This window comes from Lagopus muta, chromosome 3, assembly GCF_023343835.1.
Source record: "Lagopus muta isolate bLagMut1 chromosome 3, bLagMut1 primary, whole genome shotgun sequence".
NCBI lineage: Eukaryota > Metazoa > Chordata > Aves > Galliformes > Phasianidae > Lagopus > Lagopus muta.
Genome location: NC_064435.1, coordinates 793,150 through 807,789, shown reverse-complemented (window position 1 = coordinate 807,789; position 14,640 = coordinate 793,150). Strand labels below are relative to the sequence as shown.

Here is a 14,640-nt window from a genome sequence, read left to right as displayed (position 1 = left end):
CGGGGACACAGGGGTCACGGCACGGAGCGACGCAACCAGGGGAGACCAGAGGCCTACGGTGAGGTGTGGGGCTCAGAGAGTCGTCACCGTAGGGATATTTGGGGTGGAACGGTCCTGAAAGATCACGGGGCCACGGAATGGGAGAGTGGGAAAGGTCCTTGAGCAAGATTTTGTCATGGAACCATGAAATGGTTGGGTTGGAAAGGTCCTGAAAGATCACAGAGCCATGGAGCCATGGAGTGGTTGGGTTGGAAAGGTCCTGAAAGATCACAGAGCAATGGAGCCATGGAGTGGTTGGGTTGGAGGGGTCCTAAAAGACAACAGAGCCGTGAAGCCATGGAGTGGTGGGGTTGGAAAGGTCCTCAAAGATCACAGAGCAATGGAGCCATGGAATGGTTGGGTTGGAAAGGTCCTGAAAGATCACAGAGCCATGGAGTGGTTGGGTTGGAAAGGTCCTGAAAGATCACAGAGCCATGGAATGGTTGGGTTGGAACGGTCCTTAAAGATCATGGGGCCACGGAATGGGAGAGTGGGAAAGGTCCTTGAGGAACATTTTGTCATGGAAACAATAAATGGTTGGGTTGGAAAGGTCCTGAAAGATCACAGAGCTGTGAAGCCATGGAGTGGTTGGGTTGGAGGGGTCCTAAAAGACAACAGAGCCATGGAATGGTTGGGTTGGAAGGGTCCTGAAAGATCACAGAGTCATGGAGCCATGGAGTGGTTGGGTTGGAAAGGTCCTGAAAGATCACAGAGCCGTGAAGCCATGGAGTAGTTGGGTTGCAAAGGTCCTGAAAGATCACAGAGCCATGAAGCAATGGAGTGGATGGGTTGGAAAGGTCCTGAAAGATCACAGAGCCATGGAGTGGTTGGGTTGGAAAGGTCCTCAAAGATCACAGAGCCATGGAGCCATGGAATGGTTGGGTTGGAAAGGTCCTGAAAGATCACAGGGCCACGGAATGGGAGAGTGGGAAAGGTCCATGAGCAACATTCTGTCATGGAACCATGAAATGGTTGGGTTGGAAAGGTCCTGAAAGATCACAGAGCTGTGAAGCCATGGAGTGGTTGGGTTGGAAGGGTCCTAAAAGACAACAGAGCCATGGAGTGGTTGGGTTGGAAGGGTCCTGAAAGTTCACAGAGCCATGGAGCCATGGAGTGGTTGGGTTGGAAGGGTCCTAAAAGACAACAGAGCCATGGAGTGGTTGGGTTGGAAGGGTCCTGAAAGATCACAGAGCCCTGAAGCAATGGAGTGGATGGGTTGGAAAGGTCCTGAAAGATTACAGAGCAATGGAGCCATGGAGTGGTTGGGGTGGAACGGTCCTTAAAGATCACAGGGCCACAGAATGGGAGAGTGGGAAAGGTCCTTGAGCAACATTTTGTCATGGAACCATGAAATGGTTGGGTTGGAAAGGTCCTGAAAGATCACAGAGCTGTGAAGCCATGGAGTGGCTGGGTTGGAAAGGTCCTAAAAGACAACAGAGCCATGGAATGGTTGGGTTGGAAAGGTCCTGAAAGATCACAGAGCTGTGAAGCCATGGAGTGGTTGGGTTGGAAAGGTCCTCAAAGATCACAGAGCCATGGAATGGTTGGGTTGGAAAGGTCCTGAAAGATCACAGAGCCATGGAGCCATGGAGTGGAGGGGTTGGAAAGGTCCTGAAAGATCACAGAGCCATGGAGCCATGGAGTGGTTGGGTTGGAGGGGTCCTAAAAGACAACAGAGCCATGGAATGGTTGGGTTGGAAAGGTCCTCAAAGATCACAGAGCCATGGAATGGTTGGGTTGGAAAGGTCCTGAAAGATCACAGAGCCATGGAGCCATGGAGTGGAGGGGTTGGAGGGGTCCTGAAAGATCACAGAGCCATGGAGCCATGGAGTGGTTGGGTTGGAGGGGTCCTAAAAGACAACAGAGCCATGGAATGGTTGGGTTGGAAAGGTCCTCAAAGATCACAGAGCAATGGAGCCATGGAGTGGTTGGGTTGGAAAGGTCCTTAAAGATCACGGGGCCACGGAATGGGAGAGTGGGAAAGGTTCTTGAGCAAGATTTTGTCATGGAACCATGAAATGGTTGGGTTGGAAAGGTCCTGAAAGATCACAGAGCCATGGAGTGGTTGGGTTGGAGGGGTCCTAAAAGACAACAGAGCCATGGAATGGTTGGGTTGGAAGGGTCCTGAAAGATCACAGAGCCATGGAGCCATGGAGTGGTTGGGTTGGAAAGGTCCTGAAAGATCACAGAGCAATGGAGCCATGGAGTGGTTGGGTTGGAGGGGTCCTAAAAGACAACAGAGCCGTGAAGCCATGGAGTGGTGGGGTTGGAAAGGTCCTCAAAGATCACAGAGCAATGGAGCCATGGAATGGTTGGGTTGGAAAGGTCCTGAAAGATCACAGAGCCATGGAGTGGTTGGGTTGGAAAGGTCCTGAAAGATCACAGAGCCATGGAATGGTTGGGTTGGAACGGTCCTTAAAGATCATGGGGCCACGGAATGGGAGAGTGGGAAAGGTCCTTGAGGAACATTTTGTCATGGAAACAATAAATGGTTGGGTTGGAAAGGTCCTGAAAGATCACAGAGCTGTGAAGCCATGGAGTGGTTGGGTTGGAGGGGTCCTAAAAGACAACAGAGCCATGGAATGGTTGGGTTGGAAGGGTCCTGAAAGATCACAGAGTCATGGAGCCATGGAGTGGTTGGGTTGGAAAGGTCCTGAAAGATCACAGAGCCGTGAAGCCATGGAGTAGTTGGGTTGCAAAGGTCCTGAAAGATCACAGAGCCATGAAGCAATGGAGTGGATGGGTTGGAAAGGTCCTGAAAGATCACAGAGCCATGGAGTGGTTGGGTTGGAAAGGTCCTCAAAGATCACAGAGCCATGGAGCCATGGAATGGTTGGGTTGGAAAGGTCCTGAAAGATCACAGGGCCACGGAATGGGAGAGTGGGAAAGGTCCATGAGCAACATTCTGTCATGGAACCATGAAATGGTTGGGTTGGAAAGGTCCTGAAAGATCACAGAGCTGTGAAGCCATGGAGTGGTTGGGTTGGAAGGGTCCTAAAAGACAACAGAGCCATGGAGTGGTTGGGTTGGAAGGGTCCTGAAAGTTCACAGAGCCATGGAGCCATGGAGTGGTTGGGTTGGAAGGGTCCTAAAAGACAACAGAGCCATGGAGTGGTTGGGTTGGAAGGGTCCTGAAAGATCACAGAGCCCTGAAGCAATGGAGTGGATGGGTTGGAAAGGTCCTGAAAGATTACAGAGCAATGGAGCCATGGAGTGGTTGGGGTGGAACGGTCCTTAAAGATCACAGGGCCACAGAATGGGAGAGTGGGAAAGGTCCTTGAGCAACATTTTGTCATGGAACCATGAAATGGTTGGGTTGGAAAGGTCCTGAAAGATCACAGAGCTGTGAAGCCATGGAGTGGCTGGGTTGGAAAGGTCCTAAAAGACAACAGAGCCATGGAATGGTTGGGTTGGAAAGGTCCTGAAAGATCACAGAGCTGTGAAGCCATGGAGTGGTTGGGTTGGAAAGGTCCTCAAAGATCACAGAGCCATGGAATGGTTGGGTTGGAAAGGTCCTGAAAGATCACAGAGCCATGGAGCCATGGAGTGGAGGGGTTGGAAAGGTCCTGAAAGATCACAGAGCCATGGAGCCATGGAGTGGTTGGGTTGGAGGGGTCCTAAAAGACAACAGAGCCATGGAATGGTTGGGTTGGAAAGGTCCTCAAAGATCACAGAGCCATGGAATGGTTGGGTTGGAAAGGTCCTGAAAGATCACAGAGCCATGGAGCCATGGAGTGGAGGGGTTGGAGGGGTCCTGAAAGATCACAGAGCCATGGAGCCATGGAGTGGTTGGGTTGGAGGGGTCCTAAAAGACAACAGAGCCATGGAATGGTTGGGTTGGAAAGGTCCTCAAAGATCACAGAGCAATGGAGCCATGGAGTGGTTGGGTTGGAAAGGTCCTTAAAGATCACGGGGCCACGGAATGGGAGAGTGGGAAAGGTTCTTGAGCAAGATTTTGTCATGGAACCATGAAATGGTTGGGTTGGAAAGGTCCTGAAAGATCACAGAGCCATGGAGTGGTTGGGTTGGAGGGGTCCTAAAAGACAACAGAGCCATGGAATGGTTGGGTTGGAAGGGTCCTGAAAGATCACAGAGCCATGGAGCCATGGAGTGGTTGGGTTGGAAAGGTCCTGAAAGATCACAGAGCAATGGAGCCATGGAGTGGTTGGGTTGGAGGGGTCCTAAAAGACAACAGAGCCGTGAAGCCATGGAGTGGTGGGGTTGGAAAGGTCCTCAAAGATCACAGAGCAATGGAGCCATGGAATGGTTGGGTTGGAAAGGTCCTGAAAGATCACAGAGCCATGGAGTGGTTGGGTTGGAAAGGTCCTGAAAGATCACAGAGCCATGGAATGGTTGGGTTGGAACGGTCCTTAAAGATCATGGGGCCACGGAATGGGAGAGTGGGAAAGGTCCTTGAGGAACATTTTGTCATGGAAACAATAAATGGTTGGGTTGGAAAGGTCCTGAAAGATCACAGAGCTGTGAAGCCATGGAGTGGTTGGGTTGGAGGGGTCCTAAAAGACAACAGAGCCATGGAATGGTTGGGTTGGAAGGGTCCTGAAAGATCACAGAGTCATGGAGCCATGGAGTGGTTGGGTTGGAAAGGTCCTGAAAGATCACAGAGCCGTGAAGCCATGGAGTAGTTGGGTTGCAAAGGTCCTGAAAGATCACAGAGCCATGAAGCAATGGAGTGGATGGGTTGGAAAGGTCCTGAAAGATCACAGAGCCATGGAGTGGTTGGGTTGGAAAGGTCCTCAAAGATCACAGAGCCATGGAGCCATGGAATGGTTGGGTTGGAAAGGTCCTGAAAGATCACAGGGCCACGGAATGGGAGAGTGGGAAAGGTCCATGAGCAACATTCTGTCATGGAACCATGAAATGGTTGGGTTGGAAAGGTCCTGAAAGATCACAGAGCTGTGAAGCCATGGAGTGGTTGGGTTGGAAGGGTCCTAAAAGACAACAGAGCCATGGAGTGGTTGGGTTGGAAGGGTCCTGAAAGTTCACAGAGCCATGGAGCCATGGAGTGGTTGGGTTGGAAGGGTCCTAAAAGACAACAGAGCCATGGAGTGGTTGGGTTGGAAGGGTCCTGAAAGATCACAGAGCCCTGAAGCAATGGAGTGGATGGGTTGGAAAGGTCCTGAAAGATTACAGAGCAATGGAGCCATGGAGTGGTTGGGGTGGAACGGTCCTTAAAGATCACAGGGCCACAGAATGGGAGAGTGGGAAAGGTCCTTGAGCAACATTTTGTCATGGAACCATGAAATGGTTGGGTTGGAAAGGTCCTGAAAGATCACAGAGCTGTGAAGCCATGGAGTGGCTGGGTTGGAAAGGTCCTAAAAGACAACAGAGCCATGGAATGGTTGGGTTGGAAAGGTCCTGAAAGATCACAGAGCTGTGAAGCCATGGAGTGGTTGGGTTGGAAAGGTCCTCAAAGATCACAGAGCCATGGAATGGTTGGGTTGGAAAGGTCCTGAAAGATCACAGAGCCATGGAGCCATGGAGTGGAGGGGTTGGAAAGGTCCTGAAAGATCACAGAGCCATGGAGCCATGGAGTGGTTGGGTTGGAGGGGTCCTAAAAGACAACAGAGCCATGGAATGGTTGGGTTGGAAAGGTCCTCAAAGATCACAGAGCCATGGAATGGTTGGGTTGGAAAGGTCCTGAAAGATCACAGAGCCATGGAGCCATGGAGTGGAGGGGTTGGAGGGGTCCTGAAAGATCACAGAGCCATGGAGCCATGGAGTGGTTGGGTTGGAGGGGTCCTAAAAGACAACAGAGCCATGGAATGGTTGGGTTGGAAAGGTCCTCAAAGATCACAGAGCAATGGAGCCATGGAGTGGTTGGGTTGGAAAGGTCCTTAAAGATCACGGGGCCACGGAATGGGAGAGTGGGAAAGGTTCTTGAGCAAGATTTTGTCATGGAACCATGAAATGGTTGGGTTGGAAAGGTCCTGAAAGATCACAGAGCCATGGAGTGGTTGGGTTGGAGGGGTCCTAAAAGACAACAGAGCCATGGAATGGTTGGGTTGGAAGGGTCCTGAAAGATCACAGAGCCATGGAGCCATGGAGTGGTTGGGTTGGAAAGGTCCTGAAAGATCACAGAGCCATGGAGCCATGGAGTGGTTGGGGTGGAACGGTCCTTAAAGATCACAGGGCCACAGAATGGGAGAGTGGGAAAGGTCCTTGAGCAACATTCTGTCATGGAACCATGAAATGGTTGGGTTGGAAAGGTCCTGAAAGATCACAGAGCTGTGAAGCCATGGAGTGGTTGGGTTGGAGGGGTCCTAAAAGATCACAGAGCCATGGAGTGGTTGGGTTGGAGGGGTCCTAAAAGACAACAGAGCCATGGAACGGTTGGGTTGGAAAGGTCCCGAAAGATCACAGAGCCATGGAATGGGAGAGTGGGAAAGGTCCTTGAGGAACATTTTGTCATGGAACCATGAAATGGTTGGGTTGGAAAGGTCCTGAAAGATCACAGAGCCGTGAAGCCATGGAGTGGTTGGGTTGGAAAGGTCCTGAAAGATCACAGAGCTGTGAAGCCATGGAGTGGTTGGGTTGGAAAGGTCCTGAAAGATCACAGAGCCATGGAGTGGTTGGGTTGGAGGGGTCCTAAAAGACAACAGAGCCATGGAACGGTTGGGTTGGAAAGGTCCCGAAAGATCACAGAGCCATGGAATGGGAGAGTGGGAAAGGTCCTTGAGGAACATTTTGTCATGGAACCATGAAATGGTTGGGTTGGAAAGGTCCTGAAAGATCACAGAGCCGTGAAGCCATGGAGTGGTTGGGTTGGAAAGGTCATCAAAGATCACAGAGCCATGGAGTGGTTGGGTTGGAGGGGTCCTAAAAGACAACAGAGCCATGGAATGGTTGGGTTGGAAACGTCCTGAAAGATCACAGAGCCGTGAAGCCATGGAGTGGTTGGGTTGGAAAGGTCCTGAAAGATCACAGAGCCATGGAGCCATGGAGTGGTTGGGTTGGAGGGGTCCTAAAAGACAACAGAGCCATGGAATGGTTGGGTTGGAAAGGTCCTGAAAGATCACAGAGCTGTGAAGCCACGGAGTGGTTGGGTTGGAAAGGTCCTGAAAGATCACAGAGCCATGGAGTGGTTGGGTTGGAAAGGTCCTGAAAGATCACAGAGCAATGGAGCCATGGAGTGGCTGGGTTGGAAAGGTCCTAAAAGACAACAGAGCCATGGAATGGTTGGGTTGGAAAGGTCCTGAAAGATTACAGAGCCATGGAGTGGTTGGGTTGGAAAGGTCCTGAAAGATTACAGAGCTGTGAAGCCATGGAGTGGTTGGGTTGGAAAGGTCCTGAAAGATCACAGAGCCATGGAAAGGTTGGGATGGAAGGGACCTTAAAGGCTGTAGAGCAATGGGAAGCATTGGGTTGGAAGGGTCCTTAAAGATCACAGCACCATGGAATATTTGGGATGGAGAGGTCCTTAAAGATCACAGAGCCATGGAAAGGTTGGGATGGAAGAGGCCTCCAAGATTGTAGAATCATGGAAAGGTTGGGCTGCAAGGGTCCTTACAGATCACAGAACCATAAAATGATTGGGATGAGTTGAAGGGTCCTTGCAGATCACAGAGCCATGGAATAGTTGGGAAGGTCCTTAAAGACCACAAAACCATGGAGGGTTTGGGTTGGAAGGGTACTTGAAGATCACAGAACCGTGGAATGGGCTGGCTTGGAAGGGTCCTTGCAGATCACAGAGGCATGGAATGGTAAGGCTGGGCTGGAAAGGTCCTTACAGATCATCATAGGATGCGTTGTGTTGGAAAGGTCCTTCAAGATCACAGAGTTGTGGGATGGGTTGGATTGGAAGGGTCCTTCAAGATCATACAGCCATGGAATGGTCGGGTTGGAAGGGTCCTTCAAGATCACAGAGCCACAAAATGACTGGGATGAGTTGAAGGGTCCTTGCAGATCACAGAGCCATGGAATAGTTGGGAAGGTCCTTAAAGACCACAGAACCATGGAGGGTTTGGGTTGGAAGGGTCCTTGAAGATCACAGAGCCATGGAATAGTAGGAAAGGTCCTTAAAGACCACAGAACCATGGAGGGTTTGGGTTGGAAGGGTCCTTGAAGATCACAGAACCGTGGAAGCTCTGTTAGTTGAAAACAACAACGAGGACCAGAAGGAAACACGGCTCGTTGTCCTGCCAGGACCCAGCTCTGCCCACACAGCACCACTCTGCCCACTCGAATTCGGCCTTGGCTCCACCAGGGCAGCAGAGATGAGGAGGGGAGGTAAAAAAATCAATGGGAAACCCCCATGAACAGCTGGGGCGGCTCCCATCCGCCCTGCCCCACTCCTTCCCTTTTTGGCCCTAGGAACGCTGCCATCCCTGCCCCATTTTTGGAAGGTGAGGCCCTCGATTTGGCAGCAGCCCCTGAGCTCTCGGCATCACGCGCTGCTGCAGTGCCGAGGCCCCACGGCAGGACAGACGGACGCGGGACGCCGTCCCTCCCGGCGCACAGCCAACCCCTCGCAACCCAGCTCTCCCATCTGACTGCCTGTGGGGTTCTGGGGGGCACCATGGGGCAGGAGGTGAACCCACTGCCTGCTCCCCACCCCTGGGGACCCCCCAAGCATCACGGGTGTTTTCATAGGGACCCCAATGAAGAGCGGAGAAGAGATCTGAGATCTCCAACCGGGGATCCCCAGGTGCCACCAGGAAGAGCGGAGCCAACGGCGGGGGGAAATGGGGAGCCAAGGCCACTGGGAACTGGGGACCTGAAAATGTGTGGGGGAACGGGGGACCAGAGGATGTGGGGACACGAAGATGTGGGGAATGGAGGACCTGAGGATGTGGGGGAAATGGGGACCCGAGGATGTGGGGAAGTGGGGACCTGAGGACGTGGGGAACTGGGGACCCGAGGATGTGGGGATTTGAAGATGTGGGGAACGGGGGACCCAAGGATGTGGGGACCTGAAGATGTGGGGAACAGGGGACCCAAGGACCAAAGGATGTGGGGACCTGAAGATGTGGGGAACGGGGGACCGGAGGATGTGGGGAACTGGGGACCTGAGGATGTGGGGAAGTGGGGATCTGAGGATGTGGGGAAGTGGGGATCCAAGGATGTGGGGAACAGGGGACCCAAGGATGTGGGGACCCGAAGATGTGGGGAATGGAGGACCTGAGGATGTGGGGGAAATGGGGACCTGAGGATGTGGGGAACGGGGGACCCGAAGATGTGGGGAAGTGGGGATCTGAGGATGTGGGGAAGTGGGGATCTGAGGATGTGGGGGCCCGAAGATGTGGGGAACCGGGGACCCGAGGATGTGGGGATCTGAAGATGTGGGGAATGGAGGACCTGAGGATGTGGGGGAAATGGGGATATGGGGAACGGGGGATCTGAGGATGTAGAGACCCGAAGATATGGGGAACGGGGGACCAGAGGATGTGGGGGAACCGGGGACCCGAGGCTGTGGGGACCCAAAGATGTGGGGAACAGGGGACCAGAGGATGTGGGGAAGTGGGGATCCGAGGATGTGGGGACCTGAAGATGTGGGGAATGGAGGACCCGAGGATGTGGGGATCTGAAGATGAGGGGAACAGGGGACCCAAGGATGTGGGGACCCGAAGATGTGGGGAATGGAGGACCTGAGGATGTGGGGGAAATGGGGACCTGAGGATGTGGGGAAGTGGGGACCTGAGGATGTGGGGAAGTGGGGATCCGAGGATGTGGGGATCTGAAGATGTGGGGAATGGAGGACCTGAGGATGTGGGGGAAATGGGGACCCAAGGATATGGGGAAGTGGGGACCTGAGGACGTGGGGAAGTGGGGATCCGAGGATGTGGGGACCAGAGGATGTGGGGAGCAGGGGACCAGAGGATGTGGGCAAACCAGGGACCTGAGGATGTGGGGAACTGGGGATATGGGGAACGGGGGACCCGAGGATGTGGGGATCTGAAGATGTGGGGAATGGAGGACCTGAGGATGTGGGGGAAATGGGGACCCAAGGATGTGGGGAACCGGAGACCAGAGGATGTGGGGGAACGGGGGACCCGAGGACGTGGGGAACTGGGGATGTGGGGAACGGGGGATCTGAGGATGTGGAGACCCGAAGATGTGGGGAACGGGGGACCAGAGGATATGGGGGAACCAGGGACCTGAGGATGTGGGGAACATGGGACCCAAGGAGGTGGGGAACCGAGGATCCAAAGCCATGGGGCAATGGGGACCTGAGGCCATGGGGCACAATGGATCCGAAGCAGTGGGGAACTGAGGCCACAGGGAACCAGGGATCCAATGCCATGAGGAGCTGGGGATCCAACGCCATGAGGAGCTGGGGATCCAACGCCATGAGGAGCTGGGGATCCAATGCCATGAGGAGCTGGGGATCCACTGCCATGAGGAGCTGGGGATCCAATGCCATGAAGAGCTGGGGATCCAACGCCATGAGGAGCTGGGGATCCAACGCCATGAGGAACTGGGGATCCAACGCCATGGGGAAGTGGGGATCCAACGCCATGGGGAAGTGGGGAACCAGTGCCATGAGGGCCACGGAAAACTGGGGATCCAACGCCATGAGGAACTGGGGATCCAACGCCATGAGGAGCTGGGGATCCAACGCCATGGGGAACTGGGGATCCAATGCCATGAGGAACTGGGGATCCAATGCCATGAGGAGCTGGGGATCCAATGCCACAGGGAAGCAGGGAGCCAAGGAGGTGGGGAGTAGGGATCTGAGGCCGTGGGGAACCAGGGACACGATGCCATGGGGAAATGGGGATCCAAGGCCGTTGGGAACCAGGATTCAGAGACCATGGGGAAGCGGGGATCTGATCCCAGAGAGAACAGGGGGGTGACTGAGGATCCAACGCCACAGAGAACCGGTGATCCGATGTCATGGGGAACTGAGGACCGATTCCATGGGAAAATGGGGACCTGATGCTACAAGGAAGCAGGGATCTGGTGCCATGGGGAACCGGGGATCCAGTGCCATATGGAGCCAGGGATCTGGTGCCATAGCAAACCAACGACCGGATGCCATAGGGAACAGGGGATCCAATGTGAGGGGAAAGCAGGGATCCAGTGCCATGGGGAAGAGGGGATCCAGTGCCATGGGGAAGTGGGGGGTGACACCATAAGGAACTGAGGATCCGACGGCATATGGAACCAGAGACCTGATGTCATGGGGAAGCGGGGATCTGATGCCATAAGGAACCAGGGACCACAGGGAACCAAAGACCTGATGCCATAAGGAACCAAGCACCATAGGGAACCAAGGACCTGATGCCATAGGGAACCAGGGACCATAGGGAACCAGGGACCTGATGCCATAAGGAACCAGGGACCATAGGGAACCAAAGACCTGATGCCATAAGGAACCAAGCACCATAGGGAACCAAGGATCTGATGCCATAAGGAACCAAGGACCTGATGCCATAGGGAACCAGGCACCATAGGGAACCAGGGACCTGATGCTATAGGGAACCAGGGACCATAGGGAACCAGGGACCTGATGCCATAGGGAATCAGGCACCATAGGGAACCAAGGATCTGATGCCATAGGGAACCAGGCACCATAGGGAACCAGGGACCTGATGCCATAGGGAACCAGGGACCATAGGGAACCAGGGACCTGATGCCATAGGGAACCAGGAACCACAGGGAACCAGGGACCTGATGCCATAAGGAACCAGGGACCATAGGGAACCAAAGACCTGATGCCATAAGGAACCAGGGACCATAGGGAACCAGGGACCTGATGCCATAGGGAACCAGGCACCATAGGGAATCAGGGACCTGATGCCATAGGGAACAAGGAACAACAGGGGACCAGGGACCTGATGCCATAGGGAACCAGGGACCTGATGCCATAAGGAACCAGGCACAACAGGGGACCAGGGACCTGATGCCATAAGGAAGCAGGCACCATAGGGAACCAGGGACCTGATGCCATAAGGAACCAGGGATCCAGTGCCATGGGAAAGTGGGGGGTGACACCATGAGGAACTGAGGATCCAGTGCCATATGGAACTACAGATCTGATGTCATGGGGAAGTGGGGAACTGATGCCATAGGGAACTGAGGATCTGATGCCATAGGGAACCAGGGACCTGATGCCATAGGGAACCAAGGACCTGATGCCATAGGGAACAGGGGACCTGATGCCATAGGGAACTGAGGACCTGATGCCATAGGGAACCGGGGACCTGATGCCATAGGGAACAGGGGATCCAGTGCCATGGGGAACAGGGGATCCAGTGCCATGGGGAAGTGGGTGGTGACATCATGAGGAACTGAGAACGGTGGGGCGATGGCAGAGGGAACCGGGGAGCCACTGCAGTGGGGATGAAGGGCCTTCAGAAACCGGCGCCAGAGGGATGCGGGGATTCAACGCCACGGGGAACCGGGGAACAACAGCACCGGGAGGAGCAGCGCAGGAGGAACAACAGCACCGGGGGGAACAACAGCACTGAGAAGGGCAGCACCGGGCAGAGGCAGCGCCGGGCCGAGCCCCGTGGGTTCCCCATCCATCCCGCCCCGCCCCCTCCCCTCCCCCGCCCCGCCGGCTCTCACCGCGCCTCCTGCCGCCTCCTCCTGCCTCAGGCCGAGCCGGAAGCGGCGCTGCCCGCCGGGCGCGGGCTCCACGCTGAGCTGCAGGCGGAGGGCGGCGGCGGGCGGCGGGGGGACGCGGGGCGGCTGCGGTACCCCCACCCGCACCGCCATCAGCACCGTGGGTGGAGGCGGCGGCGCGGGGGCCGCTGCCGGGGCCGGGCCGGGGGCTCCGGGCAGAGCCATGGCCGCCGCCTCCTCCCGGAACTTCCGCCCGCTCAGCGGTCCGGGCGGAAACGCGCTCCGACCAAAAACGCGAGAGGTTCGGAAATGGGATCCGACCGGAAACGCGGCTCGCGAGGAAGGTTCCGGACTGCAACCGGAAAAAAACGGGTGGGAAGGCGCTCAGCTTTCCGGCAGGGGCCGCTCCGTGAGGGCTCAGACCGAGCTGCTCGGCCCTTACCGGGGCACTGCGGGTCCCCGGGCTGCGGACCCGGAGGGTTACGCCCCTGCGCTGGGCCCGGGGCCACCGCTACAGTCTCGGGGCGATCGCCCCGCCCTTCCAGGCCTGTGATTGGCTTCGCTTCCTCCGTCTTTGTCCCCAGCGGCCAATCAACGCGCGGAGCGCTGCGGCCTATGGGGTGCGCTCGGCGGGGTCCGCTCGGAGGGCGGGCGCGTTCCGCTGACTGACACTCCGCTCAGCCAATAGGATGCCAGAGATACTTAGCCGCTCTGAGTGACACTCCGATCAACCAATAAAAGCATAGAAGCGTTGTGATTGACATGGCGGTAAACCAATGGGAAGGAGCGGGACGCCAAGCTCCGCTCGGGACGGACGGGTGGGGCCTGGCCGCTTGTTGTCGTCCGCCGCCGCCTGAGGAAACGCTCGGTCGCCGCTCGCTTCGCCGCCGCTCGGGGATCCCTCAGATCTCCCTCAGCCGCTCGCTGCGTCCCGAGCACTCCGCGGCCATGTCGGGGTGGGCGGAGGCCCGGCGGGCCGGGGTGAGACGGCGGACGGCGGCCGAAGCCCACTCGCCCTCCTCGAGCTTTTCCCGGAGACGCTGCCCCTTACGCACGCCCCGAGCCTGAAGGAGCACCGCCGCCAGAAGGCCGCACCGGGACCGGGAGACACCGGTGAGTCCGCTCGGAAGGCTTCCGCCATCGCGCGACGACCCCCCCCCCCCCTTATTGCGGACTACATCTCCCAGCGTGCTTTGCGGCCCTTCCGCCCTGCATAGCGCGGCGCGGCGCCGCAGGGCGCGCTGGGAAATGCAGTCCGCGGGGAGCGAGCACTCGGCCTGCGCGCGGTTCAACTCCGGCCCCGTCAGCCTCGGCGTCCGGAACCGAAACGAACACCGCCGGGGAACGCGGAGCAGAACCGGGGGAGCTCGGGCCGCGTCCTGGCAGCGCGGCCCGGCTCGGACGAGGCTCTTGAGGGGGTCGGCAGCGTGTAGGCCGCGCTTTGGGCCCGATCCGGGCCTACGGCTGGACCCGGTGCACAGTGGCTGTGGGACCGGGCCGAACTCAAGGACGGGCCCGCAGTTCTGAGTGCCGGCGCCGTACCGGACCCGCATGGAGCCCGTGCCGGTCCCATACCAGACCCATACAGGGCCCATACTGCTCCTATACAGGGCCCATACCAGTTCTATACAGAGCCTATGCCGGTCCCATACCAGTCCCAAACTGGGCCCATGCCAGACCCATACCAGACCCATACTGGTCCCATACCAGTCGCATACTGGTCCCGTACCAGACCCATACCGGTCCCATGCCAGACCCATACCGGTCCCATACCAGTCGCATACCGGTCCCATACCAGACCCATACCGGTCCCATTCCGGTCCCATACCGGACCCACACCAGTCCCATACCAGTCCCATATCAGACCCATACCGGTCCCATACCAGACCCATACCAGACCCATATTGGTCCCATACCGGTCCCATACCAGACCAATACCAGTCCCATACCAGACCCATACCGGTCCCATACCAGACCCATACCGGTCCCATACCAGACCCATACTGGTCCCATACCAGACCCATACTGGTCCCATACTGGTCCCATGCCAGACCCATACTGGTCCCATGCCAG

The 14,640-nt window shown here is 56.3% G+C and overlaps 2 protein-coding genes across 14 annotated transcripts in view; one reads left to right on the top strand and one right to left on the bottom strand.

The window, feature by feature from the left end:
* Positions 1-12,806, bottom strand: part of LOC125691098 (ranBP-type and C3HC4-type zinc finger-containing protein 1-like) — a 40,200-nt gene extending 27,394 nt beyond the window's left edge. For all 13 annotated transcript variants that reach the window (XM_048940054.1, XM_048940051.1, XM_048940055.1 and 10 more), the window contains exon 1: positions 12,571-12,806. In XM_048940054.1, the coding sequence (XP_048796011.1) occupies positions 12,571-12,792 (222 nt within the window). In that variant the 5' untranslated portion in view covers positions 12,793-12,806. The remainder of the gene's footprint in view (positions 1-12,570) is intronic.
* On the top strand, positions 10-8,330 carry LOC125691100 (uncharacterized). The gene is made up of 2 exons (XM_048940068.1): positions 10-640; positions 2,212-8,330. Exons 1-2 carry the CDS (start codon positions 227-229, stop codon positions 2,725-2,727), a joined length of 930 nt encoding a protein of 309 aa, XP_048796025.1. The 5' UTR covers positions 10-226; the 3' UTR covers positions 2,728-8,330.
* Positions 12,807-14,640: the final 1,834 nt, after the last annotated feature.